This window comes from Oryzias latipes, chromosome 6 (assembly GCF_002234675.1).
Source record: "Oryzias latipes chromosome 6, ASM223467v1".
Lineage (NCBI taxonomy): Eukaryota > Metazoa > Chordata > Actinopteri > Beloniformes > Adrianichthyidae > Oryzias > Oryzias latipes.
In genome coordinates this window covers 26389953-26417479 of record NC_019864.2, presented here as the reverse complement: position 1 = coordinate 26417479, position 27527 = coordinate 26389953, and the positions used below count along the sequence as shown (strand labels likewise).

Sequence of the window (27527 nt, the reverse complement as noted above, 5' to 3'; positions counted from 1 at the left end):
AGGATGTCTTATTCTGAAAGGACGTCATAGGACCCTCCGTCAAACAGTAACAGTTATTTCACATGTAGAAAAAACTGCTTTCTGTTTCTATACATAAAAATAAGGAATTATAACTATATTTTTAAAAGAACACCAACATAAATGCAGAGCATTATTAGCATTCTTGAAAAGGTAAAATTACACCTAGTGGCCCCGTCAGGCTCTGATCGGTGAGAAACGGGCCCCAAATGGCTCCTTCAGTGTTATTGGCTGCAGACCACTGCTCTATCTGCTCTTCAGGGGCAACGTATTTAAAGAATAGAATTGTTTTACATGTACAGATTTAAAAAAAGATGGATTCTTCACCAACGTATCCATGTTTACATTTGATAGGATAAGGGAGAAAACGGGATGTTTGCCTTTGCTTTCTTACATTTTCAATTCAAGTAAATCTGCTGCAGCAGAAGGATCCTTTTTGACACAGGATGCATTTTATTTTGAAAGGAACTTGTTTGTGCCGCTGTCAAGAATATGAAATTTACGTTTTTTATGGAGAGAGAGATATAACATAGTGTTATGATTCAATGACCGTGAATATTTGAAAGCTACATTTTATAAATGAATGCCTTAATGGCCACAAAAATATAGATAAAAGGTTTTTTTTCTCTCTTTTAAAGGGGAAGTTGGTCGATAAGGAATTGGCCTAAATGGCTCTTTTGTGTAACAGGTTGCAGACCCTTGGACTAAATCCTCAGACCTAACAGGAAAGTTACTAAAACAGAAACAAATAAAGTTTGGGTCCGAAAATAAACACAAAATGTTTCAAATTTTTGTAAAATTTTTTTTTAAAAGATTAAAGAAACGTCTGAGGAAAACGATCCAATTGAAAGAAAACTTTTCCACACAAAGTTGGTTTTGTTCATAAGAATAAATCTATGCAGCTTTTTCATCTTTCCCCAGCTTTTTTGATGAATAAAAGCAGCACAGATCTGGAGTTGTTGATCCAGGCTGAAGACGAACAACAAGACCGATCAAACAGCAGCGTTTCCTCACAACAGCTTCATCATAGACGCCCGTGTTTATAATGCACAACTCCACCGCTGTTTCACTTGGAACAGATAATAGCTGATTAATAATCAGCAGAAAGAAAGAAAGAAGCAGGAACGATTAGAAATACTTTGAGTCTGCTCATTTATCCAACGGCAGGGAAGGCGGGTGAGATCAGACGGAGCCGTGGAGCAACAGGAGCAGCGAGGAGCTGGAAAGCAGCTGTCAGTCTGCGAGGCAGAACAAAGTGCTGCAGCTGATGAAGGCGCTGAAGATACTGCTTTATTAACTCTGCGTCCACATCAAACCTGCGGCTCCAGGCTCGCTGATTCCTCCCAAAGACAACGCACATCAAACCTGCATGCTCAACAAGCTGATTAAACGGGCGCGCCGCTCTCACACTAATAGCCCGCCGCACAAAAAAAAAAAAACAGAAAAAAACATCAGACCTGAAAGCAGGAGGAGAGGAGACAGAGGAGGAGGAGGAGTGCCTGTATCAGACAATCACAGAGTGGGAAAACATTCAAAGAGGATGTTCAGAGGAGGAGGCGAGGATGGAAGGGAGAGGAGGAAACCGAGGCACCTGACATGGAGTCAGGCTCTGGAGAGGAGCCACTTATTGATCAGAGCCAAGACAATTACCCGCCGCCGAGGAAGTACTCTTCATCAACTTTGCACTTTAAACATCTCTGTCTAATCGGCGACGAGAGCAGGAAGGCCTCTGTGTTCTCCGCCTGCATTCAGCGGTGGTGGCACTCGGTTTTGCTCCTCAGAACTGATGTCAGAAAACCTTCCCATGTGAAAATAAGGATTTTAAAAATGCTTCCACATTCAAGACAGACGAGCCCATCGGCCAATCAGGAGCTCATACGTTCCCTGTGCAGGGAGTCAGATTGATCGTTCACCCATCCCAAGGGATGCAGAGAACAAATCTGACACACCTAGGTGTGTGACAACTAACAGGATTTTTCACTTTTTAAAATAGCCAAGTGTCTGAACTTTCCTACGCAGCCTTTCAAGAATTTGTTTTTCCCCCTAAACTGTTCTGAAGACCTTTTCTTGTCTGAATGTAAACTTTACCATCATTTGCGTCTTTTTAAGCGCCCTAACCTCACCGTTTCCTCCTGATGAAACAAGACGACTAAAGATTTACCCAAAAAGAAGTGGTGCATTTTGGGAAAGTAATGTGAATATGTGGACAGTTGAGTTGCAGAAAGCCAAAGAGAGCCTGCAACAAGGCTCCATGTCTGGTTTTGTGATGGGTTTATTAGGTTTGATGCAGAAAAAAGATCTGCAGAAGGAAAGTTTAATTTAGATTCTCTGCTGTTCAGAAGTTAACTCGTGTTTGACTTTAGTGCTCCCTCTGCGATTGTCTTCACACTGGCTGCTTGGCTGCAAACGATTTGATCCCTGCAAAGATTTAAAACCTTGTTCTTAGACATTCAAGGTATTTTTCCAGGTTTTAAGTTATTGAAACTCATCTTTGCTCTACAGCTTTCTAACGTTTGTTAAAATCAGCAAAGTTTTTTTCTAATCAAGAGCCAGGATATAGAAATAAGGAAATTATCATTCAAATCATTTTGCTCCAAACTCTTGACAATAGAAAAACTTAATTTTAGGCTGAAAAAAAATGCATTCCAATTTTTGGTTCAATTTTAAGGAAGTCATTTTAAAGTTAAATAAATGTTGACAAGCTAGACTGGCATTCACTGCCATTATTTTGGAAGATAAAAATGTAGTAATAGTAAGATGGACCAACTTGTAGTAAGACCGTTTTCTTATTGTGTTCTGAAATAAGTTATTTCTATCAACTACACTGTTTTTTTGGTCAAAAATTACAAACCATTTGCTTAGAACTAGCAAAAAATCCGTATCATTGGGCTGCAAAACACTTAATCTGAAGTTATTCCATCTAACAGCTTGTTTTCACCTTTTTGAATTTGATAACTTATCAAAAGATGTTTCGACTTTTTACTAATTTTTTACTCAATATTACTGTTCTTTTCCCTTTTTGAGGGTAGCAGTGATAGAAAAAGCCAGAAAGTTTGACCAAAGAGGTCTTATTTGCAGAGAAGTCCCCCCTCCACAGATGAAGGCGCCGGAACATCCTTCGCCGCCGCCGCTGCTGCTGCTGCTGCGAGTGTGATGGCGTGCCTAAAAGCCGGCAGAAATGAAAGCAAAGCGCCTGCAGGAAGACAGCCATGGAGGAAATGTGATGCCTGGAGACAGGGGGTGATAAACTGAAGAACGCAGCAGGACGCCCGACATCAAAGCTCGGAAAGGGAACGCAGGAGAGAAAGACGCTTGAGCGGTTCACCTCCACTCTTCCTCCTCTCTCTGGCCTCTTTCAGTATCACTTGCTTTTCTCTGCCTCCCCTCCTCCCCCCCTTTTTTTTTCTCTGGTGAAAAAGCGCAGTGACTGGGAGCGTCACTCCGTGCGGATAGCTGGGAGCCGTTGGCGGTTATCGGCTCCTGCAGACTCTCTCTGCCGGTCTGATCTGTCTCCTCTTCATTAAGCAAATACGCCGACGTGGAAATGAAAACATAATAGCTATTTGATTTCCACAGAGATATTTTGCATATTGGTTCGGAGCTGATAGCGGAATTTCATCAAGTCGTTTTTTCCCCCCCTCCTCCTCTCCTTCTCTTGCCACCTCCCCACCACCACCCTCCCTCCCTCCATCCATCCTCGTGCTTTAAAAACGGAATTACTGAGCCGACCGGCTTTCAGCACAGATTTCTTTACATTTGCTGGGAAGAAGGAAAAAAAATCTGGTTCCTCAGGAAGACTACTTAAATGATTAAATACCCCCCCCCCCCATTCCCATCTTTTTCTGCTCTCCTTTTTGATAACAAGCAGGGACATTTAAAGAATCTGCAGCTTTAGGTTGGCTGTACTAATCACAGATAGCAGGGAGAAAATTAACTCCTTAATGAGCAGAGCGGTTTGCATGATAAAGGTCCTGTGGAGACCGAGGGGAGGGGGAGACACCGGCCGGGCCCGGAGAGAAGGGCGGATGGAGGGGTGGAAACCAGGAGCCACATGGGGCTGAAGATCAACCTCCTCGTCATCCTCCCAGGAGCAGATATTTGCCTCTCTGCGGGGCGATAACAGGTGAGGTCTGTAGTGAAATACCACCACGCTGGGCCTCCATCACTGCCGCTGGAGGCTGAATGTTTGACAAACCGTGAGGGAAACAACAGAAATATGACAGCAGCCGTTCCCAGGATGGACAATCCTGACCGAATATGATGAAAAAATGAACAAATTATTAAAAAAAAACAGCTAAAACTGAGATGATGAAGGCCTCTGAGTCCAAGACAGCAGAACTGCAGCTACCTTAAAAAATAGTTTTCAGATGGTTGATCATCCAAATAGAAAACCTAAATTGTTAAAAGAAAATGGGGAAAAAAATACAGCCAAGAAAGCAAAAAAATTTTTTTCCAAAAAATAAATGTATTATGTTAATAAACTTATTTTGATCTTTACCATTTCATCTGGATTTCTGGAAATTACCTTTGTGTTTGAAAAGTTTTTTTTCTTACATTTTAGAATTTGAAAATTTCTTGTCTTGATTTCTAAAATGTCGTGTTTTTTTGCTAATTTAATTGTTGTGATCTTTAAAATGTTGTTGTGTTGAGTAGTTTGTTGATGTGATATCACTTTAGGGCCATCATAAGAAAAAATCATCGGCAAAAATCAATTGACTTTTTTTGGTCTTCACACGAAAAAGATTTTTAGGAATTCCAAGAAGGCAGCAAAATTTTGTTTTAAGAACTTTTATTTTTTAAATCCAAATCTATTTTTTCTCCCCAAATAGTTGGTAAGATCTGTTCTGCTTTCTGGTTCCATCACAGTCCTCAAACCTCATTAACTTATCATCTATAATCAGATCTAAATTTCCTTGAGAACTGTTCTGGGGAACAAATGTTCAGCCTGAACCTTCAAAGTTTCTGTAATCCGCCTCAGAAGAAGGCTTAAAGCTGCTGAGCAGACGACTCAGATGCTGCATTTCAGCAGATCTATCAGCAAAACAGTTTCCCTGCAGGGGAGCTTTCTCCAGCGCACCAGGATAAAGGTCTTAGGAGCATCTGCTGAGAGTTTGGGAGATCTGGCTGACGGGGAGGGAAACTTTTCCACGGCTGGAATGACGAATCCACCTCTGAACGGAGCGACGGAGGCGGTGGAGCTGCAGCGTCGTGTTCCGTTTCACAACCGTTTCTTCTCTGGCATCACTTCAGACAGCCGCTCTGACAGGCTGTTTCATTTTCCTCAAGGACGCCTCGCTCCCACAGGCATCACAGAGGAGGCACATCTGCGGCCGAGAGAAACCGCATTCTTCTGGCAGATAAATGTGGGAGCTCCCTTCAGAAAATTTCCAAGTTTCTGCATTTGATCAAAACATCTGATCTTCCGTTTTCCGTCTGAAGCCGTTTGGATTTGAGCCAAACTGCAAACAAACGGAGGCGCGCTTCCGATTCATGAGACGCTCTCATCAAAGAGAGCCACAGATAGCTGGAGCATCCCGATACCGGCTGATCCGGGTCAGACAAGAACCCAGCATGGAACCCAGCGGTGGAAAACATCCCGCCTCTTCAAACCTGCAGTTTAGTTTCAGATTTGTTTTTGAATTTTCTCAGCTGTTTCCATTAAAGACGGTTAAACATTTGTCCGGGGCTCCGCGGTGGTTAGCAAGAAGGCCCCTGGTTCAAGTTCCGGCTGGGGGGGGACCTGAAACAGAACCTCAATGGGGGGCCTTTCTGTGTGGAGTCTGCATGTTCTCCCCGTGCATGCGTGGGTTCTCTCCGGGGTCTCCGGCTTCCTCCCACCGTCCAAAAACATGCTTTATTGGTCAATTGGCAACTCTAAATTGTCCCTGGGTGTGAGTGTGAATGGGTGTGTGAGTGCGGCCCTGTGACAGACTGGCGAACTGTCCAGAATGTCCTGCCTTCGCCCACAAGTGGCCCGGGATAGGCTCCAGCAGCCCGTGACCCCGAAAGGGATAAAACGGAAGAAGATGAATGAACATTTGTGCGTTTAAAATCGCTGATTTTTCGCTTTTTTTTATACCCAAATAATTTGATTTTTAGAAAGAAAAACTAAAACATGAACTTTTGAATCTTAAATGAATCAGCTTTGAAGACCCACTCTTATAGAATATCCTGTTTTTGGTCTTTTAACCCTGTTTTTGTTGCATTTTTCTGATGAAAGATGTTTGTAAAGAATATTTAATATTAAAATTTCAATTTATATATATTTCTTTATGCAAATCAGTGTGAATCAGGAGCTGACAATTAATGTTGTGTGAAAGAGTCTATTTGACTACAAACTCCCTGCTCTGCTCCATTCTGATGCATCCACTTGCAGACAAATAGATCCATGAACGTCTTTGTTTTCCTCGTCTGAACTGGAATGTGGATCCAAACTGTACGGCTGGATAGCTCCAGTATTGCTCGCCATTTTTGTTGCACTGCTAATGCTAGGTTGTGGGTGTGAGGGGCAGTAAACTAGTGGAGGAGCATGTAAACAGAGAGCTCTCAGCAACGGGGAGAGGAAGAGGAGCGGGGTTGCTTTGGGTCAACAGTCTCACCCACATCTCACAGGTGAATGTCTAATGAACTCTTGCTGCTCTGCAGAAACAATGTCCTAGAAAACAACACAGGGTTTTTTTGATCTTGCCCAGAGGTTTTTTAATCATAATTAAAAGAACACTGGGTACGCTTTTACAACACATCAAATGATGATCTAGAAGGGTCGTGAAACATTTGTTTAAATAATCTATTTTCATAACAGACGTTTATTATCATGGCTGTTAGAGGAAGAGCTTAAGTGAAGACGAAAGAGCGTATTTCTAAATGTGGTTTCCCTCCAGAGAAAAAAAATCCTGCTTCTCTTCACACAAGCTACTCAAAGAAACTTGAAGGCCACAAATATGTCCAGACATGAAGTGCTTAGTCTTTGTGGGACGCACCACATACATTTATCTGCTTGTCTTCACTGGTTTGGAGTTAAACAGGGATAAAAATGGAATAAAAACAGGTGGTGTTTCAGAAAAAGGGAATGGGAGGTGAGGAGAGAGGCAGAGCGCGGTTACCATGCCGCCCGAGCTGAAACCCTGGACTATTGAAGCCAGGCATGCAGACGAGAAAGCCAGCCGATAAGCCTGACTGATAAAAGATAGAAAATAGCAGCAGATTTGAACTTTCCCACCGTCCTAAGATCCACAGGGGGAGGAAAGGGGAGTGAGGGGGGTGAGGGGGTGATTCAACTACTTATTGAATCCCCTCCTATCTACAGCAGCTGAGCAAGGCCAGTGAGCGGAGCGGCAAAACGAGGATGAAACAGAGAGAAGCACTGACGGCCGGCAGGGTTCCCACTGCGGAACAATTCCACGGTTCTTCCAGAAAACGCGCAGCGAGCTTGTGACGACGTGGGAATGTCACGACCAGTGGGAGCGACGGGCTCACGCGCTGAACGACGGCGCAGCATCGTCAAGGGAGACAATCATCACACTGCAGGGTCTGATTTAATGAAAGCTTTCCCAAAGAAGTCATGGAAAGGTCAGACAATGCTAGCTGCTGTGCACACACACACACATACACACACACACACACACACACACAGACAAGGTCATCCAGTATGTGAAGCATACCCATCATACTCTTTATCCTCACATCATTTCTCAGAAACTGTTTCTTTCCATATCTGAGCTGCACTGAGCTGATAGAAACACACCCGGCCTTGAGTAAAACGGTGAGAACGAACACACACATACGCACACAGTGACAAAAACACACACCCCACACAGGTAGCACAAAGCTGTTTCAGTGTAGTTTCAACTCCCAAACAAACACATCATCCATTAAGCGAGCATGAGAAGCAGAGCAGGCCAACTTAAAAAAAACAACCACCTCTATTGTTAAAAGTTCTACTTTGACTGGGGCTGCTGACCTTTGTGAATGTGATGGTCCATAGCAACCATTCACGTTTCTTCTTCTCTTCAGCTCATAATTACTTTCTCTCAGTTTTGTGTTTGTGTCCTTAAATACATTTTTTCATTTTCCTTAGCAACCGATGTCTGGACCAAACCCCTAAATTCAAAATTAACAAATACTCGGTCATCGTGGGACAAGCTTTTATCCTGCAAGCTTTTGCTATTTTTAAGGTTTTTGTCCAACAATATAAACCTTTTTTTTTTTACAAGATTACAACACAAACTACCCTATTTAAACACTACTTAATATTTTTAGTAGCGCTTCTCATCCAGACGGCTGAACAACTCTGGAGCCGTTCTCCCAAACTATGACTCTACGAAAGTTTAAAGAAGAAAACACATTTTTATGCTTATGTAGAAAAAAAATCAACTGTTTTAAAGTTTGTGCGGTTACTATGACAACAATTTATGAGGGTCACGGGCAACCAAGGTGATGATTTTATACATTGAGAGAGGGGGAGGGGGGATCTGAAACCTTTCCATGCTTTCCTCGGATCATCTTTAAGTTACAAGAAGCATCTGCTGGACTCGTTGCTGACAAACAGGCTTTGAGATAAAAATATGATAACAAGGTAATCAACATGGAAGCTGATGGCAGAGGAACGAGTTGCTTCTCCTCCAAAGTGGGCGGACCTTCAGGCGGAGTTAGCTTCTGGTCTTTGACCTCTTGCCAGATGTATGGCTGGGATGGTGACAGAAAGCATCTGACCCGCCTGAGTGTCCCTCTGCCTACCCGTGACCTGGAGCTCACCTCTAACCTTCATTCTTCCTCCTCACCAACTTTTTTTCTTTTTTTTAAGCTTACATCCTCCTTCAGCTTTAGAATCATCCGTTTGCTGCGTCATACTCAGACTGAACCCAGACGAAGAGCGAGAAAGAAACATGACTTGAGCAGAAATTTCCCTAGTGGTGTCTGTAGTCATCGTAGAGGAGGGGGGTCGGGTCACAGACGACTGGAACAGCCCACTGTTCCGAACAAGCTGTCATTTTTGAGTCAAACTAAGACTGGAGCTGTGGTTAAACTCGCCAACTTTAAACTAAACCCTGTTTTGGACAAAACCTCCTAGAAATGAACCAGCAGATTAAGAGAAGCTTCATCTTCTCTTCATTCTCACACTTTTGTTTATGGTACTGAAATAATCCAAAACAACATTTTTAACTTTTCCAATTCAACATTTATTTTCCAAATTCCTAATTTCACCGCAAGAACAGCTGAGCCACAATCACCCGCACTAGAAATGAAAGGCGAAAAAAAAAAACGGGGGGGTCTGCATCCATGAAGCTGCACCACGTTCACATGGAACGGCGAAGGGCGGAGCTCCTCCTGCTGGATTCCATCAGCATCTTCAAAGAGTTGGAGACAAAAAAATGGTCTCAGCCCTTCAAACCCTTCTGGTCTCCAAACAGGTTTTACTTCAGGAAATTCCAGAATTTTCTTCTGGTTTTACTCACTTTTATTTTTATAAAATTATCAGCACTTCTGCAAACTGAAATTCAAAAGGAAAAAAAAAAACATTTAGTTTTTTAGACCCAAGAATTTGATTCAAACGATTTGAATTTGCTTTTTTAAAAGCGCCCAAAGTTTATCAGTCAGTTTTGAATGAAGGATTTAGAATCAAGTAGTTTTGTGATCCTTCATTTTGTTATTTTTAGACAATAAAATGCATTTCTGCCTTGTTTTTCTGAAAATCTTGCATAATTTCGGACATTTTTAATCAATTTCCAAAACAAAATGTAAAAAGATCACTCTGCTCATTTGACATTTTAAGTTTCTGTGGCATTTTTATTACCATTTACCATTTTTAAAAACCCACTTGGACCGTCTTTTTTGTCCTTCCTCCATTTCACTTGCCAGTTTTTGCAGAAAGGGACAAGTTTTGAACATCTTGATGGGTTTCTAAACCTTCTAACTCTCATTGAACAGGTAATGCAAACAATTTGTTCAGCCCTGTTCCTTCATGCTTCATTAAACTGACTCCCTAATGCACTTTCTGAGGCAATGTAATACTTTCCCTGTTTTTATTGTGATTTCTCTGCAGTTGGTCATATTTAGGTTTCATCATATTTATAGTCAGTGAGCAACAAATATTGGGATTCAATTTTTAAGAATCCAAAATGTTAAGGGTGACCCACGGGTCGGACTGCAAATCACGTTTCATTCCAAACTGAAAGTGGACCGACTGAATTAGTTTGCGTCAACGGAGATTCCAGGTTCAGTGCTTTATTTTATTTTTTTTTGGAAAGAAAATGATTTGTTAACTGCTTTAAAGATGGATTCCAACCATCTTTTGATCTCTTTTCAAAGTGTTCCCAGTGGTTTTTAAATGATCAATATGACGTTTTTTAGGCAAAAATCAAGAAACCTGCAGCAGTTGCTCATTAGAAATTCGCCTCCGAGTTGTGAGCGGGACCACAGGCATGAAGCAACTCCGCCTCCACTTCCCATCACTCATAACTGAGCCCTCTGTTTATGCGCTCTCCCAGTGCATCAAAAATAGTGAGCAATATCAGAGCTATCCAACCGCTCAGTTTCACGTATCTATTTGCCTGCAAGCGGATGTATCAGGATGGAGCGGAGCAGGGAGCTTGTGACCCGCCCATTGTAGCATCACTGCTGCAGGCTTTTCCAATGGCATTTTCATCTGCTTTTGTATAAAGAGATAACCAGAAATGCGATTTTAAGCTCAATTTCCTTTACATATGTCCTCCATCATCAGAAAAATGCTACAAGAACATGTCAAAAACACCATTTTCCTTGGAGAGGGTGTTTAACTCCACCGATCTCAGAGCTGCAACCTTCAGCTGTGAATCAAACAGGTCCCCTCATTAAGAGAAGCGCCTCTGTGCAGGTAAGCCATTTGTACAACTGCTTCAGCTCTTTCATCAGATTGTTGTCTTTGCCCTGAGAAACCACTCGGTCCTATTAAAACACAACTTCAAGCAAACACCTGCGAGAGGAAACTCCTAATCACACTCTCCTCCTCAGATGTCTTTTGTAATTACTTTTTTTCAGCTCATTAAAAGGATCTGAAATTTCTTCATTTGTATAATCGCTTAAAAGCATCATCTGTGAGACAAGATTGTCTATCCGGTGAGTAAAGACAGATGTAAATTTTCCATTTTGAACCTCCAGGGGAAGATGGAGCTGTTGAGATGTTGCATTTGAGGTCTCTGCATACAGTCAAACAAGCACAGATCAAGCCAGGGCAGAAAAAATGCAATATGCAACCGTTCCACATGACAGAGTCGTGGTGATGCACATCTGCACCATCCGTCTCCGCCGCAGCCCAGAAGAGGAAGCCTCCACCAGCCGAAGAGCCGAGAGAAAAGCCCGAGAGGGAGAGGAGACGCGCTGGGGGAGATAAAAGGGCCGAGAAATGATGAAGATAAAGGAGGAGACAAGAGGGGCAAAAAGAGAAAACAAGAGGGACGAGATGGAGAGATGGAGGAGGGCAGTGTTTTTGTCAGAGAGAGCAGAAATGGAGAAGCAGAAGGGTGGCATGCCACTCACAAGTTGGCTTTGCGTCTGTTATCTCCGCCTCCTGTCACGCGGCTTAAAATAAAAATAAAAATAAAGTGCGATGGTGGCAGCAGAGCCGGAGCGATAGCCCCGCGGAGCATGGAGGGAGGATGTAAAGGAGATAACTGGTTAAATATAACCCGCTGCACGGCTGGCAGCAGAGAAGAAAGGGGGTACGTTCAAGAGGCAGGGCATCAGCGGAGCCCTCAGCCCCCAGATAAGAGCAAAGTTAAGATCAGGGCGCGCGTTTGTGCAAAAAGACGGATCCATAATTACGCTGCAGACGAGCCATCCACACAACAAGCGGAGGGCGAGGGTTCGCCTGAATCTGACGATCCCCGTCTCTGCTGAGGAACTGTCAACACACACACACACACACACACACACAACAGGCTCTCTGATGGGGGAAAAAAAGTGCCTCCCTCAGATGATGGCCAGATTGAGAGAGGGGGGGGGGGGGGGGGGGGTTACAGCCAAATGTCAAAGATGATAAATGTAAAGGTGCTGAGACAAGATCACACAGTACAACACACCCAGGTGCAGAAATCCTCTTCTTTCCTTCACAAAAGTCACACACACACTTCCAAAAACACAGACTTCTGACTGTGAAGCTGAAAAGCTGCAGCTGCGGAGCCCCGAAAAGTATCTGCCCCCTGATTTAGGTTTGTGTCTTTGATACAAGGATTTCCATTTCAGGTAGTCAAAGTCATTTTAATCAGTCCTGACGATAACCAAGAAAAACTCTTTTTACTTTTCAAAAACGGTCTGTCCGTCCAAAGCAGACACATTTTCCAGCATTCAGCGGCTGCTAAGGATTCTGGGTTGTTTATTTGGCGTTTGTGATGCTACGTTCACACTGGGCTTGGAAACGCTCGTTCCAGCGACCACCAATGAAAATCCTACGTAGCGGCCTTCTACGTTCAAAACTCTCACAGCACGCACGTTTTTAACTCATTTTCTCAATAAAAGTCTATGGGGCTATGGCTTTTTGGAGCCAGCCGGTACTTCCTGTTTGAAAGGCTTGGGGGGGGGTCACTCAGTCCACTTCTCATATACAGTCAATGGTCTGACCTAAACTGAGTCGAGCTGGTTTTTAGATACGCGCCACTTATGTTTGATTTGAATTGTTATAGTTATCCAAATCAAATAGGAAAAAGTTTAAAAACTAAGGAAGTTAGCACTTTTTTGACTGTTCATATTGTTCAGTGGGCTGTGATCTTTATTTCCAGCAGCAGAGCCGCAGTTCCTGAGCATCCAGCTGCATCACACTTAGACGCCGAGCTCTGACAGCACAGAGATTGGGATGTTAAAGTTGACATCAGGCTGTGTTTACTGCAACATTTACAGAAATGCTGCAGCTCCTCATCTCAGATTGATGGTGGATCTTTGTTTTGGAGCTGCTGCACAAACCTTAAGGGCTGGACGTTTGCAGACGGAGCACAGCAGCCAGATCAGGTCTGCTCTGAATGGATCAAAACACATCAGTCATAAGAAAAGTAGAATTCAGGCAATCCTGCCCCCTCTTTTTTAGTTGAGCTGCATGTTTCTGAGCATCTGTTCCTTCAACAGTGATGCAGCTGCTCATTCAACCCACTCAAAACAGAGAAGATGACTGTGAACGTCAGGAAAAGCCCCCCCCCCCCCCCCCCCCCCCCCCCCTTTACCCACTCCACTTACAATCCTCAACAGAACAGCCCCCTCAATAGACTCACACAGGTTCCTGGGGTCCACCATGTCACAGGACCAGGCCCAGCAGACGTCTTACTCAAGAAGCTCAACCTGCCTCATGAGCTGCTGACTATCCTTAATTCCCCAATAATCCAGTCTGTCCTGACCACAGAAGAACATGTTTAAAACACATTTTCTATCTGAATGGGTCTTTGGCAGGTTCTGTAAGCTTCAGTCTGGTCTTTGTGTCTGAAATGTCTGTTTCTGGTTTTGTTTTGTCGTTCTAACTTATTCACAGGTTGTGTTTCATTTGTTCCACTAAAAGGCAGAGGCTTGAAGAAGTGTCAGGAAGAACCAAGAAAGCCCAGCTCCCAGGAAGCAAAACATAGTATGAGAGAGGTGACAAAGACTCCTACGCAAAAAAAGAAAATAAGATCAGACATTTTCTCCAAAAACCCCCACAGACACAGGAACGCTCCTCAGATGGGTTTCCCCACCAGCATCCGGTCTGTGTTTTGCTGACACTCCTGCAGGGTTTGAACCAGCGGTGACCGTCTGGGCAGGAGGTCACGTCCCTGACAGCATTGGGGCGTGTCTTCTCTGGCCCGGCTGACCTCGCTGCGCTGGCTGAGGTGTGTTTTGGACAGCCCTGCAGCCTGTGTGTGTGTGTGTTTGTGTGTGGGTGTGTGTGCTTCCTCAGAGATTATTTTAATATCAGGCTGGTGTGGATTGCTGATAGTGTTTTAAGGCAGGGCCCGGTGGATCGAGCTCTGTTAGTAGCTATCTGTAATTAGTAACCATTCCCCATCGCTGATAAGATAAACTACACCTGACCTTTTCCATTTGGTCACCATGGCAACCTGAAAGCCCCCACCCCAGCGCCACCGCCCTCCCCCTCGTATTATTTTAGTGATTAAACAGCAAATAGTGCCAAAGATGTGAGGAGCTGATAGGGGTGTGATTAATAATAGTCCTCCACGCGGCGCTGTGAAGTGGGCTGAAGAGGAGGAGCCCGCGTGTCAAAGAGTCACGGCGAGACGCCTCGGCTTGGCTTTTTGTGGTGAATAATGGAAATTTAAGATGAGCTGAAAGTGAAATAAAAGCAGCGGGGCCGGGGCGATAGCTGTCTGTCTCCCGGGGTCGCCCTGCGAGGACGGGAATATTAGCGTTACCCTCTCACACACCCACTCGGCTCCACTGTGGCCCTTTCATTCGGGGGAAGTGCTATCTGCGTATGAATAATGAATGCTGGACTCCCGGGTTACCGCGTCCCCACTTTAAAACAACGCGCTGCGGTTTTGGAGAGCCGGCCAGGAGAAGCATCTCCTCCATCTGAGAAGCACAAAGTGAAGCTTTCAATTAGCGTTTGAGGCAACCGTCCCTCCCCATGGAGAACCACACGGACAGAGGAAACGTGCAGATGTGACGAAGAGCCACCATCAGGCAGGTCTCCAGCAGAAAACATCAAGACTAACAAAGGACAAGTTTTTGTTTGTTTTAATCTGTGAGGTTGAACCGTCTTTACTTCTAAACAGATTTTAAATAAATAAATAAATCCTTTTGATTTCAGTTGTAAAATGAAGAACAGCTTACAGGAGGTTCCTCTTTTGGTCACTTTTTAGGCAATTCAATCGTTTTTTTGTTTGTTTCTTTTATGGTGTCAAATCAGGATCAGCTTAGATTGACTGAAAAACCTGATTGTAAATTTAAAAACAGTTTTAAACTTGTAAGAACGCCCCACAAATTGTAATCTTAAAAGAAATATTAAAACTTATATATATATATATATATATATATATATATATATATATATATATATATATATATATATATATATATATATATATATATATATATATATGAAAATGAAAATTTGGAGAGAGAAAAAACTAAACGTACCAAATAGAAAATAATGTTCATTAATGTTCATTTGTAACAGCTGTTGTTTTGTATTTTCAACTTTTGTTTTTTCATGTCTCTCCCTTTTAGTTCTCAATTTACAGTTTCAATTCAGACTTTTTTTTTCCGGAGTTGATCGTAATTTCACGAAGAGGGATGACGCAGGCGACGCCATGAACAGACGATGTTCTGGAGCGGAAAATTGAGGACTAAAAAGGGAGAGAAATTTTTTTTAAAAAAAGGACAATCCAAAACGACAGCTGTTACAATTAAACATTGTTTATTTGGTAAAAGTTTTAGGTTTATAGTTTTTTTTTTATTTAAGTTACAAGTATTTCTTTAAATTTAAAATATTTCTATTTTCAAATGTTCCATATTTAAGTTTCAAGTTTGCAATGTGTACTTTTGAGTTTAAAACAGTTTTCAAACTTTTTAATTAATAATCAGATTATTCATTCACTACAAGCTGATCCTAATTTGAACTTATAGTTTTTTTATTTTAGAAATGGAAGTTCCAGCTTTGTTTAGCTAAGTAAATATGTTAAAACTCATATTTTTAAAATAGACTGAGGTGAGGCTGTTCAAGCCTGCAGATTTTAAACATGAATAAGAAACAAAGAAGTGAGCTAACTTCATAACTGCTGATAGGAGCGACAATAACAAATTTGGATGAAATGAGATTGAATGGAAAACAGAAGTTTGGCCTGGCAGAAGCCTTAGAGGCTGAGGGTTCACTGTGATTTAAAGCTCCAGATTAGCTGCTGACGTCCAAGTCAGCATTGAAGACCAAACCAAACTCAGCTCTTTATTCTTTGAGTTAAAGGATGACTTCCTGTCCCTCAACAGCACCTACAAAAACTAGCCATTTAAAAGGGATGTAAAAAGTCTCGGGGCTCATTCTCTGATCTCATCTGGTGATTTTTTTTGCAGCTTTCCGGTGTTTTATGGAGACAATTTGACCCCAAGCCGTAGATCCACTTCCCCACAACTTCAGCATCAACCTTTGTTGATCAGAAGAGCTTCCACCAGATCAGGTCCTCGCCGTGAGGAAGTCCTCGCTCTTTATCTGCCTGCGTTTGCATACAGGCGAAACGGCGGGTAGCAATGCAAAACAGAACCAGTTGACTGAAAGGTCAGAGAGGCAGGCCGGCAGGAGCAGCAGAACATGGTTTAACGATATCAGTCAGATCATTTGGCTGATACTGGCTGGGGGGGGGGGGGGGGGGGGGGGGGGGGTTCCCTTACATGAAAAGGGGAAAAGGCTTGTAACTTCACCTGAGGACGGTTCTACTGCAGGAAGTGCACGTCTCCGCCGAACCAACCACGGATAGAAACTGCTTAGCCTTCATGAAATGAAAACATCCAACCCAAATTTCCTGCATTTTTGAGGACAGTGAAGGTCACACTACAGCAGATCAAACCAAAACAGGAAAGAGGAGAAATCCTGAACAAGAAGCAATAAGCTCTTTTCCTGAAACTTGATCAGTTCATCCACCGGTTTGATCATCCCGGATCAAGATCAACAGGTCCCAAATAACACTCAGCTGTTTAACTAAATGTAAACAATTAGTAAATTTGTTTTAATAAAACATACATGAATGAAGTGAACATATATCTGGAGTTTATGCAGGTTTGCTCCATAGGAAGTCCCTGTTTGAGTTAAATTTATCCGTTAATGCTTTTAAACTTCTTTGCAAACATCCACACTAATTTACTGAGCATTAACCACATTTGACAATGAGGATAATAAGGACAAATAAGATTTTGTGCTGGTGCGTGACCACATAAAAAAAACCAATGGGGTTTATGTTACAAATCATCACATCATTTTATTTTCTATGTTAGGAATGTCCTTTTTAATGTGTAAACAAATTAAATTAAATTCCAAAACAATTCATTTGATTCACTTCAAACTTTGATTTGTGGGACAAGGTTTAGTTTCTGTTCGATATGATTTGTGTATTTGCAAAACAACAACAACAAAACTACAAATTCTGAAAAATATATGTTTTTATTTGCTAATAAGCGAGTTATAATGACGAAGAACCTTTTCAATTGTCTCATAATAAGGCTGAATCCAAAGTGCTTCCCTGGCCTTCTGGCTCCTCCCTATTGGAGCAATAGGGAGGAGTCAGAGGGCGGAGCCACACTATTGCTCCAACTTTAGTGACATTTGAAGGTGTAGTGGTGTCCAAAAGTGTTTGTTTAACCCTTGTGCTATCTTAGATGACCCCACCCTTACATTGACGTGTTCTCCCTACCATGACAAAGGTGGATAAAGGTGGAAAGATTTCATGTAATCCATGGACACCAGTGAAGATCAGAAATCATTGAAGAAAAAAGGTTCAGAGCACTGTCTAGTGGGTCTAGATGACCCAACTCCCAATGTTAAAGTGCCTAGGATAGCACAAGGGTTACGGAGGACCCGTGGCGACTCAGAGCTGGCTGTTCCTCCGGCGGTAAAGTGATGAGGAGAAACTCGCATGAAACTCATCGAGCGGTAAAAACGTCCAAATTTGAAGACACTGACTTTTCCAAATCTCTCTGCTTGGAGGGATAAATGTAGGGATAGGGAGAAGCGTACGGGTAGGAAAGCAATACGGATTCGGCATAATAAGGATGGTGCAATGCAATAACACAATAAATAATAAATCATTCTTAAATTTAAATTCTTAAACTATGGTGCAGTAATTGTTTTGTTTTTTTCTAATTGTGGCAACGCTAGTTGTTATAACCCTTTACTGCAGCCTCTCCTCCACCAATCAATGTCAGCACAGAGGCAAAGACAGTGTTTAGGTGAACTGCTTCTTTACTTCACACCCCAGCGGATTATTTTAAGTTTTGGGGAAATCAAATTTAAAATCTCCTCCGCGTGCCGTCTCCGGGGGGAGGATGACCGGATTATCACGGCCACCATTCTGTTTTTGTTTCTTAGGTTTGAGCTGCAGAATGAGGACAGAGGGGGGGTCTCTGGGAGGGGGGTTAAAGGAATGCTGCTGCCCGGGCGGATTTAGCCAATCAGATGAGTGTCAGCCGTCCACAGATGTTTCAGATAACAGGGATTCGGGTGTATCTGTGGAGAATTCTTCTCCTTACAGTGGAGCAGATAATGTATGCTGTCCGCTGCTGAGTGATGTGGATGAGGGAGGATCACACACACACACACACACACACACACACACACACACATATGAAAGTTTATATACCGCTGCTGGTATAAGCACTTCTCGGCTGCTCTTTGAAGGCCGTGCCACTCTCAAACACACACACGCAGGGACGCTGTGTGCCCACATGATTGCTTGAGTAAGCGAATTAGCCTCGGCGATGGCTGAGGAGGCAATAAGTTGGCAGAAAAGAGGGATAATCTTTTATCTTTCAGCCTCTCAAATGATTTCTTAAAGTCTGTATCACTTCCCTGACAGTTGACGTTCCACTTTTTCCCCCCTTTCATTATTTATTTATCTATTTCTGCTTTGTGTGAATTCAGCTAAAATACTTCTAAAGCGCTTAATGGCTCTATCGCCGTCTCAGATCTGCTGCCACATGCTGCCTTCTCTGTGCCCCTCCCACCCCCACCCCCCACCCCACCCATTTCTGGAGATATTCCCCATTCCGGCCCCAGAAGAGCTGCTGCTTTATCAAACTGTCTTGACGAGAATGACACGGCCAATTATTGACAAATTATTCCTTCACAGAATGACGGTAAGACAAGGAGAGGACCCCCCCCCCCTTTCCTCCCCCCATCCCCACACAGGCCTGGGGAGATGGGCGTCTGTCTATCAGATTCTATTAGGAGCTCGGCACTTTGGTGAACAAAGCTGCTCGCTCCCCGCCACGCATTAACTGCCATTATATGCTCCTAAACTTTGTAGCGATCACATTTGTTCCCTTTCTTTCTCTTTCTTTTTTGCACATTTTTCATCTCCCTTAGAGCTGAGCTGAGAAGCACAGATGAGGTGGTGGGGGTTTACGGGGGGGGTGATGGAGGACGATATGTCTGCATGAATGACAGGCGTCACCCATAGCCTTAAAGTTTAAATTGAAGCCACATTAGTTGTCACAATCGGGAAATTTGTTCTCCGTGTTTGACCCCCTCACCTGGGGGAGCGGTGAGCTGCAGACACAGCCGCACTCGGGATCCATTTAGTGGTTTAACCCCCCCCCCAATCCAACCCTTAATGCCGGGTGTCAAGCTGATAGGCAGTTTAAAGTGTCTTTGGTATGACTTGATTCTGGATTTGAACTTATAACTGACTAAGAACGCACACTCTACCATAGAGCCACTGAGTTGGAGGAGTCAGAACTCACGATTTTAAATTAGAACTCAGTTAAGACGATTGTGAATTCACTAGTTTTACAGGGAGAATTTTTGCCATTCTAAAAACAAAAATGTAAAAAAAAAATATTTTATAAAACAAAATTAAACAATAAGTACTGCAGATTTTTATCTACCACCTGAAGCGCATAAGCTGGTCTGGACCATTAAATGGACTATTGATCTATTTTCAGTGTTCCTAGCTGTCTTTTAATTATAATTATGACGTTTTTAGCCAAAAATCAAAGAACTTGTCGCGTTCAAGGACATACAGTGTAGTTTCTGCAGAGCGGCTTTACTTCATTACTTACTTCATTAGTAATTTGCCTCCGGGTTTTGGGCGGGATTGTTGGGACGGAGTAAATCCGCCCATACTTCCTGTTATCCATCTGTTTCGAAACTCTCCCACAAGCATACAGACTCCTCACACCCCCCCATTTAACATTAGTGTTGAACAAAAATGGCGAGCGATATCTGAGCTATCCAGCCGTTCAGTTAGGATCCAGATTCCGACGTACATGGATCTATTGGTCTGCAGGTGGATGTGTCGGAATGGAGTGAAGAAGGGAGCCTGTGCCCCGCCCAGCGTGTCTTCATCATCACAAATAAGCTTATTTTAAGCTTAATTTTAAGATGAATTTTTTTTATAAATGTCCTCCATCATCAGGAAAAGGCTCTAAGAGCATGATAAAAACACAATTTTCATGTTAGTGGGTCATATATGTTTCTGAAGCCATATCCGTTCAGAAACATCAGAATCCAAACTCAATGTCGACCATCTGAAGAGGGTAAAGTCTGAAGAAGGTGGAGTTGAAACGCTTTCGGGTCACTCCCGCACTTTCAGGGGAGGGAGCGGCTGGAAAGCTTCAGTCCTGCAGCAGCTTCGTTTCTGTCTTTGCTCCTCAAATCCCCAACAGCCTTTTCCCTCAAACAAAAAGCCATTTCTAAAGAGCACTGGTGTAAAAAGATATGGCCTCTGTAAACTGGCCCAGCAGTCTTTGGTCAGCCAACTAATCAATTCTTTATCTGGGACTTCATTGCTTTTGTGAAGCGCCTTTCTTATCTTCTGGATCATAATCTGAGGGACTTTGAGGCCCGATGGTCTGATGAAGATAAAAAGCTGTCGATGAGCTCCACAAAATGTTGAAATACGTTGTTTTCTTTAAAGTTTAACTGTTGGAACTCTTCAGCAAACATCAAAAGCACCTAATTATTCCACCCCAACCAGAGGAGTGTGAGCAGAAACGTGCAGATGTCCAACCTCAAAACTTCAAACACGGCTTTTTTGGGGGGGAATAAAAGGAGGAGAAAGAAAAAAAAGGAGAAGTTTGGAGGTTAAAGTCCAGACAAGAGCAGACCTAATGGGAAAAGAGGGAAACAAAACACCCACCAGCACTTTTTCCCCTCCCTTTCCGCCAGCCCCCCTCCCTCCCACACAAGTCCACATCGTCGGTAACGAGGGTGCAGCTTCTTAACATTCATCATTGGTGAACTCTGAAACTTTATCAGCTCCGGAGAGCGGCGCCACGGCCCCGGCCCCGGCTTTCTCAGCTCTCAGATAGGGCCGATAAGGCACTGATAGATTACAGCAGATTGTTTTACTTCAGGGGACACTGCTGCTGCTAATACTAATACAGAGACGACAGGACCTGATGGAGGGGGCGGTGCAGGGATGGTGCAGAGGTGAGGCTGGCAAAGCCGCGGCGGGATGGAGGAAACCACAGTCCGACACGTCCCTAGCCTTTTTTATGTTGCACAAGCATGATTAAAACGAGACGCAAATACTTTATTCAAATATTCCTGCTGAATGTCTAACAAAGTCCCAAGTTTACGGCTTATTAAATCCCTTTTTTCTCCCTTCATGTGATCTTAATCTCAGCTCATAAAAATCTAACCTCAGAAAATAAAACTAGAACCTCGCACAATCTCTTTGCAGAAGCATTAAATTAACGGTTTATCATATTTTCTTTCACTTCATTAATCTTCCAACGGTTTCCTTTGATTTCAGTTATGGATTTCTGCAGGTACCCTCTCCATCCCGATAAAGCCAGCAGCCCATTATTGAATAAAATTGCTATTAAAAATGCAGCCGTCCTCCTGCAGAAGAGCTTTCACGGTTCAGAGTTTAAGTGTAAAACACGTGACGGTAGCAGGAAGTATTTACACCCTCCCCACCCTGTCTGAAGCTTCTGCAAGCTCAACTCTGTAAATACCATAAAAAACTATTATGCACTAATAGGAGCTCTGAAATCCTCTGGTTTAGTTCAAAGGTAAGCTGGCTGCTTGTTCTTTGGATAAAAATGACTCTAAAGACTCAAAAATGACACCAGTTTCTGTGCCACTTTAAAAATTTGGGGATTTTTAACCTTTTAAAGTTGTCAGCTTTCAAAATAAAAGCCCCACAAACAAAAGGACGGTTTCTCTTTATTTATGTAACCTCATCAGGTGCAGGAGAAAAGCAGATCCCAAACAAGTTACATTTTCTACATTTATGAAAGGTAACTTCTTATTAGGGAGCAACAAAAAAAATTCCAAAATGGCAGGAAAAACTAAGGTTCAGCAGGTAGATGGTGCAGAAATCCAAACTTCTTCATAAGAATCCTAACAGTAGAAACATGTACAAATAAATATTTATATACAGATCAAAGTACTAAATGCCCTGACGATGGACTTCTCTTTTAACTGATCATCATATTTTATAATAAGGACTTTATTACAATTACAAATGCTTAAAAAAACTCACATTTTTAAGGGTATGAACAGGTTGCAATGACATCATCAGTGATCGCCCACTGGCCACGCTGGAGGACAATGGTGGAACAAAGAGCAAGTGAACATGAAATTAGGGAATATTACAGGCCTAAAGATCCTGTAACCTGTCAGCAAGAAATAATAAAACATTGACCGGATAGATCCTTAGTGTCTTAAGCAGGGGTCTGCAACCGTCAACATTTAAGGAGCCATTAGGATCCATTTCACACTGACCAAAGCCCAGCAGGAGCCACAAAGTCTTAGTTCATTCTTGACAATAACAAAACATAGATTTGTGTTCATGCTATGTTACTATATAAATGAACTGTTGCTTTTTTGGCATAAATAAAACAAAGAGAAAATAGTCTACAAGTCAATGCTTTTGACAGAGGTTCACATGACTCCCTTTCAAAATAAAAGACACATAAGTTCATCTCAATGTAGTCGTATATAGTGTGATGTAAGCAGTGATTTTAAAAAGTTCTTTTTACCATTTGTGATGACGAATATGACTTACGTAAATGAAATCAGTCACTTTAAGTCCTTTAACTTGATCAAAAATAAAAATTAGCCTTATAATCCAGGCCGCCTTAATTTTGGTTGTGTTTTCTGACCTTTAAATGATATTCTTTACTACATGGCACAGAAAAATCTATGAAAATATTTTAGTCTGACTTGTGATAGATACTGTCCTTAACTTTCATTTCCCCATGTATTAGACCTTGTGCAATATCTTGTTTTTGTTGATTTGTGAAAAAGAAATAAAGAAATTGAAGAAAAAAAGTGATAGGTACTGTCCTTTAACTGTTTGTGAATGATTTGAGTAAAGTTATAGTTATTTATCCTTTTTTTAAACTTACGTTTTACTTTACAGTCATTTTCTAAAATGAAAAACTTTTCTTTAACCAGAGAGCCACAATGGAGGGGTGTAGCTCATGAGACTCAGGTTGCAGACCCCTGATCTAAAGAAAGGCCAATTTAAGGTGGAACCAGCTGCTTCTGTCACCTGGATAATACAATGCAGGAGAACAGAGGCACAAAATCAGACCACGTCAAGATCCAGACGCACAAAATTAGTCTATGTCAGGATGGGTTGGTGACGTTGAGACAGTGTCCCCAAAAACTAGACGTTGCAGTAATCACAGCCAGGGTAAGTAGTCTTTGCATATTTGTACACACAAAGGGATACAAAAAACTCACTGCTGCTCACTAACACTATACCATCCAGCACATATATGTTCACACACATGCATCAGCCTCACTCACATGACTATGGCCTAGCAGATAAAGCAAACAATAATAATCACATTTATAACATAAAAATCCTCAGATTCACTTCCCAAAATATTTACACCATCAACTTTTTAAATGCATAAACGAGTGTGTATTTAGCTCAATTTTACAGATTCTAATTAACCTTTGACCAAATGATGAGAGCAAACTTATAGATAAGCCTAGATCATTTTAGTCCTTCTTATTTGGTCTCACCAGTCATTCCTCCCGTCGCTCAATCAACAAGTTTTTGGTCGTTTCTCCCCAATGACTGCAAGCAATCTAAAATATCCATGATCTGGTTTTCCGGTTGTGGCCCCAGAAGCACCGCAGGTGTTGACCATATTGTGCCTCAGATTTAAATGAATTAACTCGGCGTACAGCGTAGTGATGTCTTGCTGGCGATCATGAACGTTCGCTTGCCCTCTGGTATGACACACAGGAAGTTCTGTGACGTCATTAAAGTCTATGCTGATGACAATCAGCTTCACATTTCAAACGTTAGAAGCTCAATTTAAAAAAACAATTAAAGCTGGTACTTTGTCAATTCTTTTTTCAAGATTGTAGCAAAATGCCAAGAAGCTGCTAAACCTTTGAGTGAGGTTTTTTTTTTTTTTCCACAGCGGTATGACTGCCATTCCCACAGCGACCTTGGAAAACTGGTTCATGCATTCATCACAAGCCAGCTGAATCACTGCAGCTCTTTTCTTACTCAAGATATTCCCAGAAGGTTCTTCATCTGATCCACACGGCTGCAGTCAGATTACTGACTGGACTGTTACTGTGATTCCATCTCTGCAGAGCCGTCCTCCTTCTCATATATAGAAACTTGACTGTTATCTTGAAGGTGTTACTGTTACGTCCAACAGAAGCTGAAGGCTGATGATCCACAGTGGGAAAGGCTCCTTTTGTTTTCAAACTCTATAGCTTAATCTTTGGCAATTCACTCAAGTTCGTGAAACATTAGAAGACCATAAGCAGTGCTTTATTTTCTATCTGATAAGAATGGTGATCTGCTCTGCTCCATTCTGATGCCTCCACTTGCCGTCATCATAGATCCATGTACTGTACGTCTTTGTTTTCCTCTGAGCTGGCCTCTGGATCAAAACTGTAGGACTGGATTGCTCCAATATTACTCATCATTTTGTTAGGTTGGGCATGTGTGAAGGGCTGTAAGCTAGCAGGAGAGGGTGTAAATAGATGGAGGATAGGAACAACAACTGCACCAACAATTTCACCCACAATTCATGGTGGAATTGCTAATGAACTCCTGCCACTCGGGAGAAAATATGTCCTAGAAAATGACTTTTTGGGGGGGTTTTTTGCAAAAAATTGCATAATCATGATTAAAAGACCACTTTTAGAGGGACTTTGGAAGCACAACATGTGGAATTTAGATGTGATTGGGGTGGGGGGTCTGCCGAGCCACCTGTCATCTTGTGCACTGCCGGTCTTTGGCGTGAGGTGACCGTCGGGGCGCCTGGCTCCCTCCTCAGCTGTCGGCGGTGACGTTCGGGTCCGTCACTGTGGAAACCCAGACCTGTGCCGCTCCGCTTCTGACAGACGGAGGCCGGCTTATCTGAGCTCGCCAGGATGTGAGCGTGCACGCCGGTGTGTGCATGTAATGAAATGGTGTCAGGGTGTCATAAAGAGTTAAATGAGCTCTAATCTGCTAACAGCAAACAACGGCTAAAAATTATCAACACTCAGCTGGCATGCCGTACAAAAACCTTTATGTAAGAATGACAAAATGCACCACACAAAACCATTAGTGTGTGTGTTTGTGTGTGTGTGGGGGGGTCCTATGTACTGGTCTTAATTTCTGCGTCAACATTTTATCAGCCAACCCCCATGAATAATCTGCACGGTAATTTCTTTCTTTCTCCCCTTTTTGTTCCTGGCATTTTGCTGGAGCAAGATAAGGCCTAAAAAACAACAGAAGGGCTCGCAGAGTGAAAAAACGACAGATAGATAACATTGATATAAACTCCTACACAAGGCAGCCACTCTCCTATCTCGGCTTTTTATCACTGTTGCGCTTTTTTTCTTCTCTTTCTTTCTCAGGCTTCCACTCCCCGCTCTTTGTGGACTCTCAGGACAAAAAACAAAACAAAATCTGCCCTTAAAAAAACCCAAAGAAGGACTCTGGTATCAAATTAACCTTTATGGGGATTTTTCCGCATCCTCTGCCTGGTTAAAGTGTAAAACTCGGCGGTGTTAGAAGTGGTTACACATAAACTAAAGACTCTGTGGCCAGAGAAAGAAAATATATTTAGATAAGTGATCTGGTGAGGTGGGAGGGGAGCTGCTTATTAGCAGACACAGACAGGAAGATTAGCTGGTGGAGGCACACACACACACACACACACACACATACACACAAACACACACCATCTAGTCCCAGCCTACACTGCAGCCATATTTCTGAGAAAAGGGAAAAACTATTTTGCTCGCAGACTTATCGTTGCTGTGTGTTAGACAGAAAAAGTCTCTCTGGCTGTAATCTATCAAGGTCAGCGAGTGTGGCCCCAGCAAACGTGCCGTTCCATCCCGCCGCTTCCCGCCGGAGAGCGCAGCGTCTGAGCGAGCCGGATGACCAGAACACGAGCTGGCCTGCTTCTCGTGTGGCCACGGGAGCGAGGGTGGGGTTACAATCCGCGAGCTGAGACAAAGGCGCCGTGTGGTCGGAGCACACCTGCACTCACCTGTACCGCTCACAGAGGTCCAGCCCTGGGTAATCAGGTTCACCTTCATCTACGGTCTAAGAGACACCAGATTTAGGATCGTGCTCCCATCAAAATTAATTTTGCTTATTTAGGTCTGGGATTTCTTCTCAAATCTTCAAAACAAACAATATTTTTTTCAAAAAAATTCAAAGAGGAGACCATGGTTACCCCACAACAAAGATCTTTCTCTTTCCTCTGACCTCTGACCTCTCTGACTGAGTTTCCACTCCACTATGAAGCTTTTTTCCTGTGATAACTTTTTTACAGAAAGTGCTGCTCTTCAAAAACCTGGCTTTGAATAGATGCTCGCCTTGTTCTCTATTCATCTAACCCATGAATGAATGTCCTTTAAACTTACTTCCTGCTCTCTTTTTCAGGGAAAGCAGGATCAAATAAGTTGTTTTAAAAATCAAGTTCCAAAAGTTTTTAGAAAAAATGATTAATTTCTAGTTAAATTGTTAATCAAATTGGGTCACATTTTCTCCTCTGGTCTACACATCAAGACATCGGTTAACTTTCAGAGTCGAGACATGCTTTGATTTCTGCTTGAACGTTCAACTTCAAGCATCTTGAACACACAAAACGTGGACTTTAGGTTGGTAAGTCAGTCAAGGACAATTAATTCAATTCAATTTATTTATATAGCCAAATATTTACGACAATAGTCATCTCAATGGGCTTCGGTAACTGTGTTATAAACATGAATCATAAAAAACAATGTCATAGAATTCAAAAGATAACAGCTAAACTAAACTAGACCCTCCTTCTCTGTAAGGAAAAACTATTCAATTCAATTTTCAATTCAATTTTATTTGTATAGCCCAAAATCACAACAACAGTCGTCTCGATGGGCTTCGAAGTAAAACATGAACTCAAAAGGATCACGAATACAAAGAGTTCAATAGGAAAATACTAAAATGATCTAACAAACTGACTAAGCTATACTTGCATCCCTGCCCTTAGACCCCCCTTCGCGGGGAGTGTATGCATATGAAACTCCATCCATGTTTGCTTTTCTGAAGTCCTCCTGGGGCCTGTTTCAGAAAGGAGGTTAAGTGTAAACTCTGAGTGTGTTAACCCTGAAATCAGGGAAACCCTGGGTTTTCCGTTTCAGAATGGGAGGTTTGTTAAACCAGAGAAAGCAGAGTAAGTCAAACCCGTTTCTGAAAGAGAGGTAACTTATACTCTGAGTCAGTGTCCATGGTTACTTATGCTGTGAACCAAACCTGGTCGGGAGCAGGTTTTATTCTCTAAACTCAAGGTTTCTGCCGGTCCCCTCCCATTTTTAAAGACGAAGCGGTATTTTTCGCTTTAACCTTCATTGCCCAAATTTCCGTCACACAGAGACAAGTGAC

At 42.5% G+C, this 27527-nt stretch overlaps 1 protein-coding gene across 3 annotated transcripts in view; it reads right to left on the bottom strand.

Annotated features, from left to right (window-relative positions):
• The window catches only part of zfpm1 (zinc finger protein, FOG family member 1), a 91006-nt gene that overhangs the window by 48626 nt on the left and 14853 nt on the right, over positions 1-27527 (bottom strand). Inside the window, exon 1 of one of the 3 annotated variants that reach the window (XM_023956001.1) lies at positions 24876-26303. The exons of the other annotated variants lie outside the window; for them this stretch is intronic. Within the exon in view, the coding sequence (XP_023811769.1) occupies positions 24876-24882 (7 nt within the window). The 5' untranslated portion in view covers positions 24883-26303. Of the gene's footprint in view, positions 1-24875; positions 26304-27527 lie in introns of those variants that run through there. 3 annotated transcript variants of the gene reach the window in all.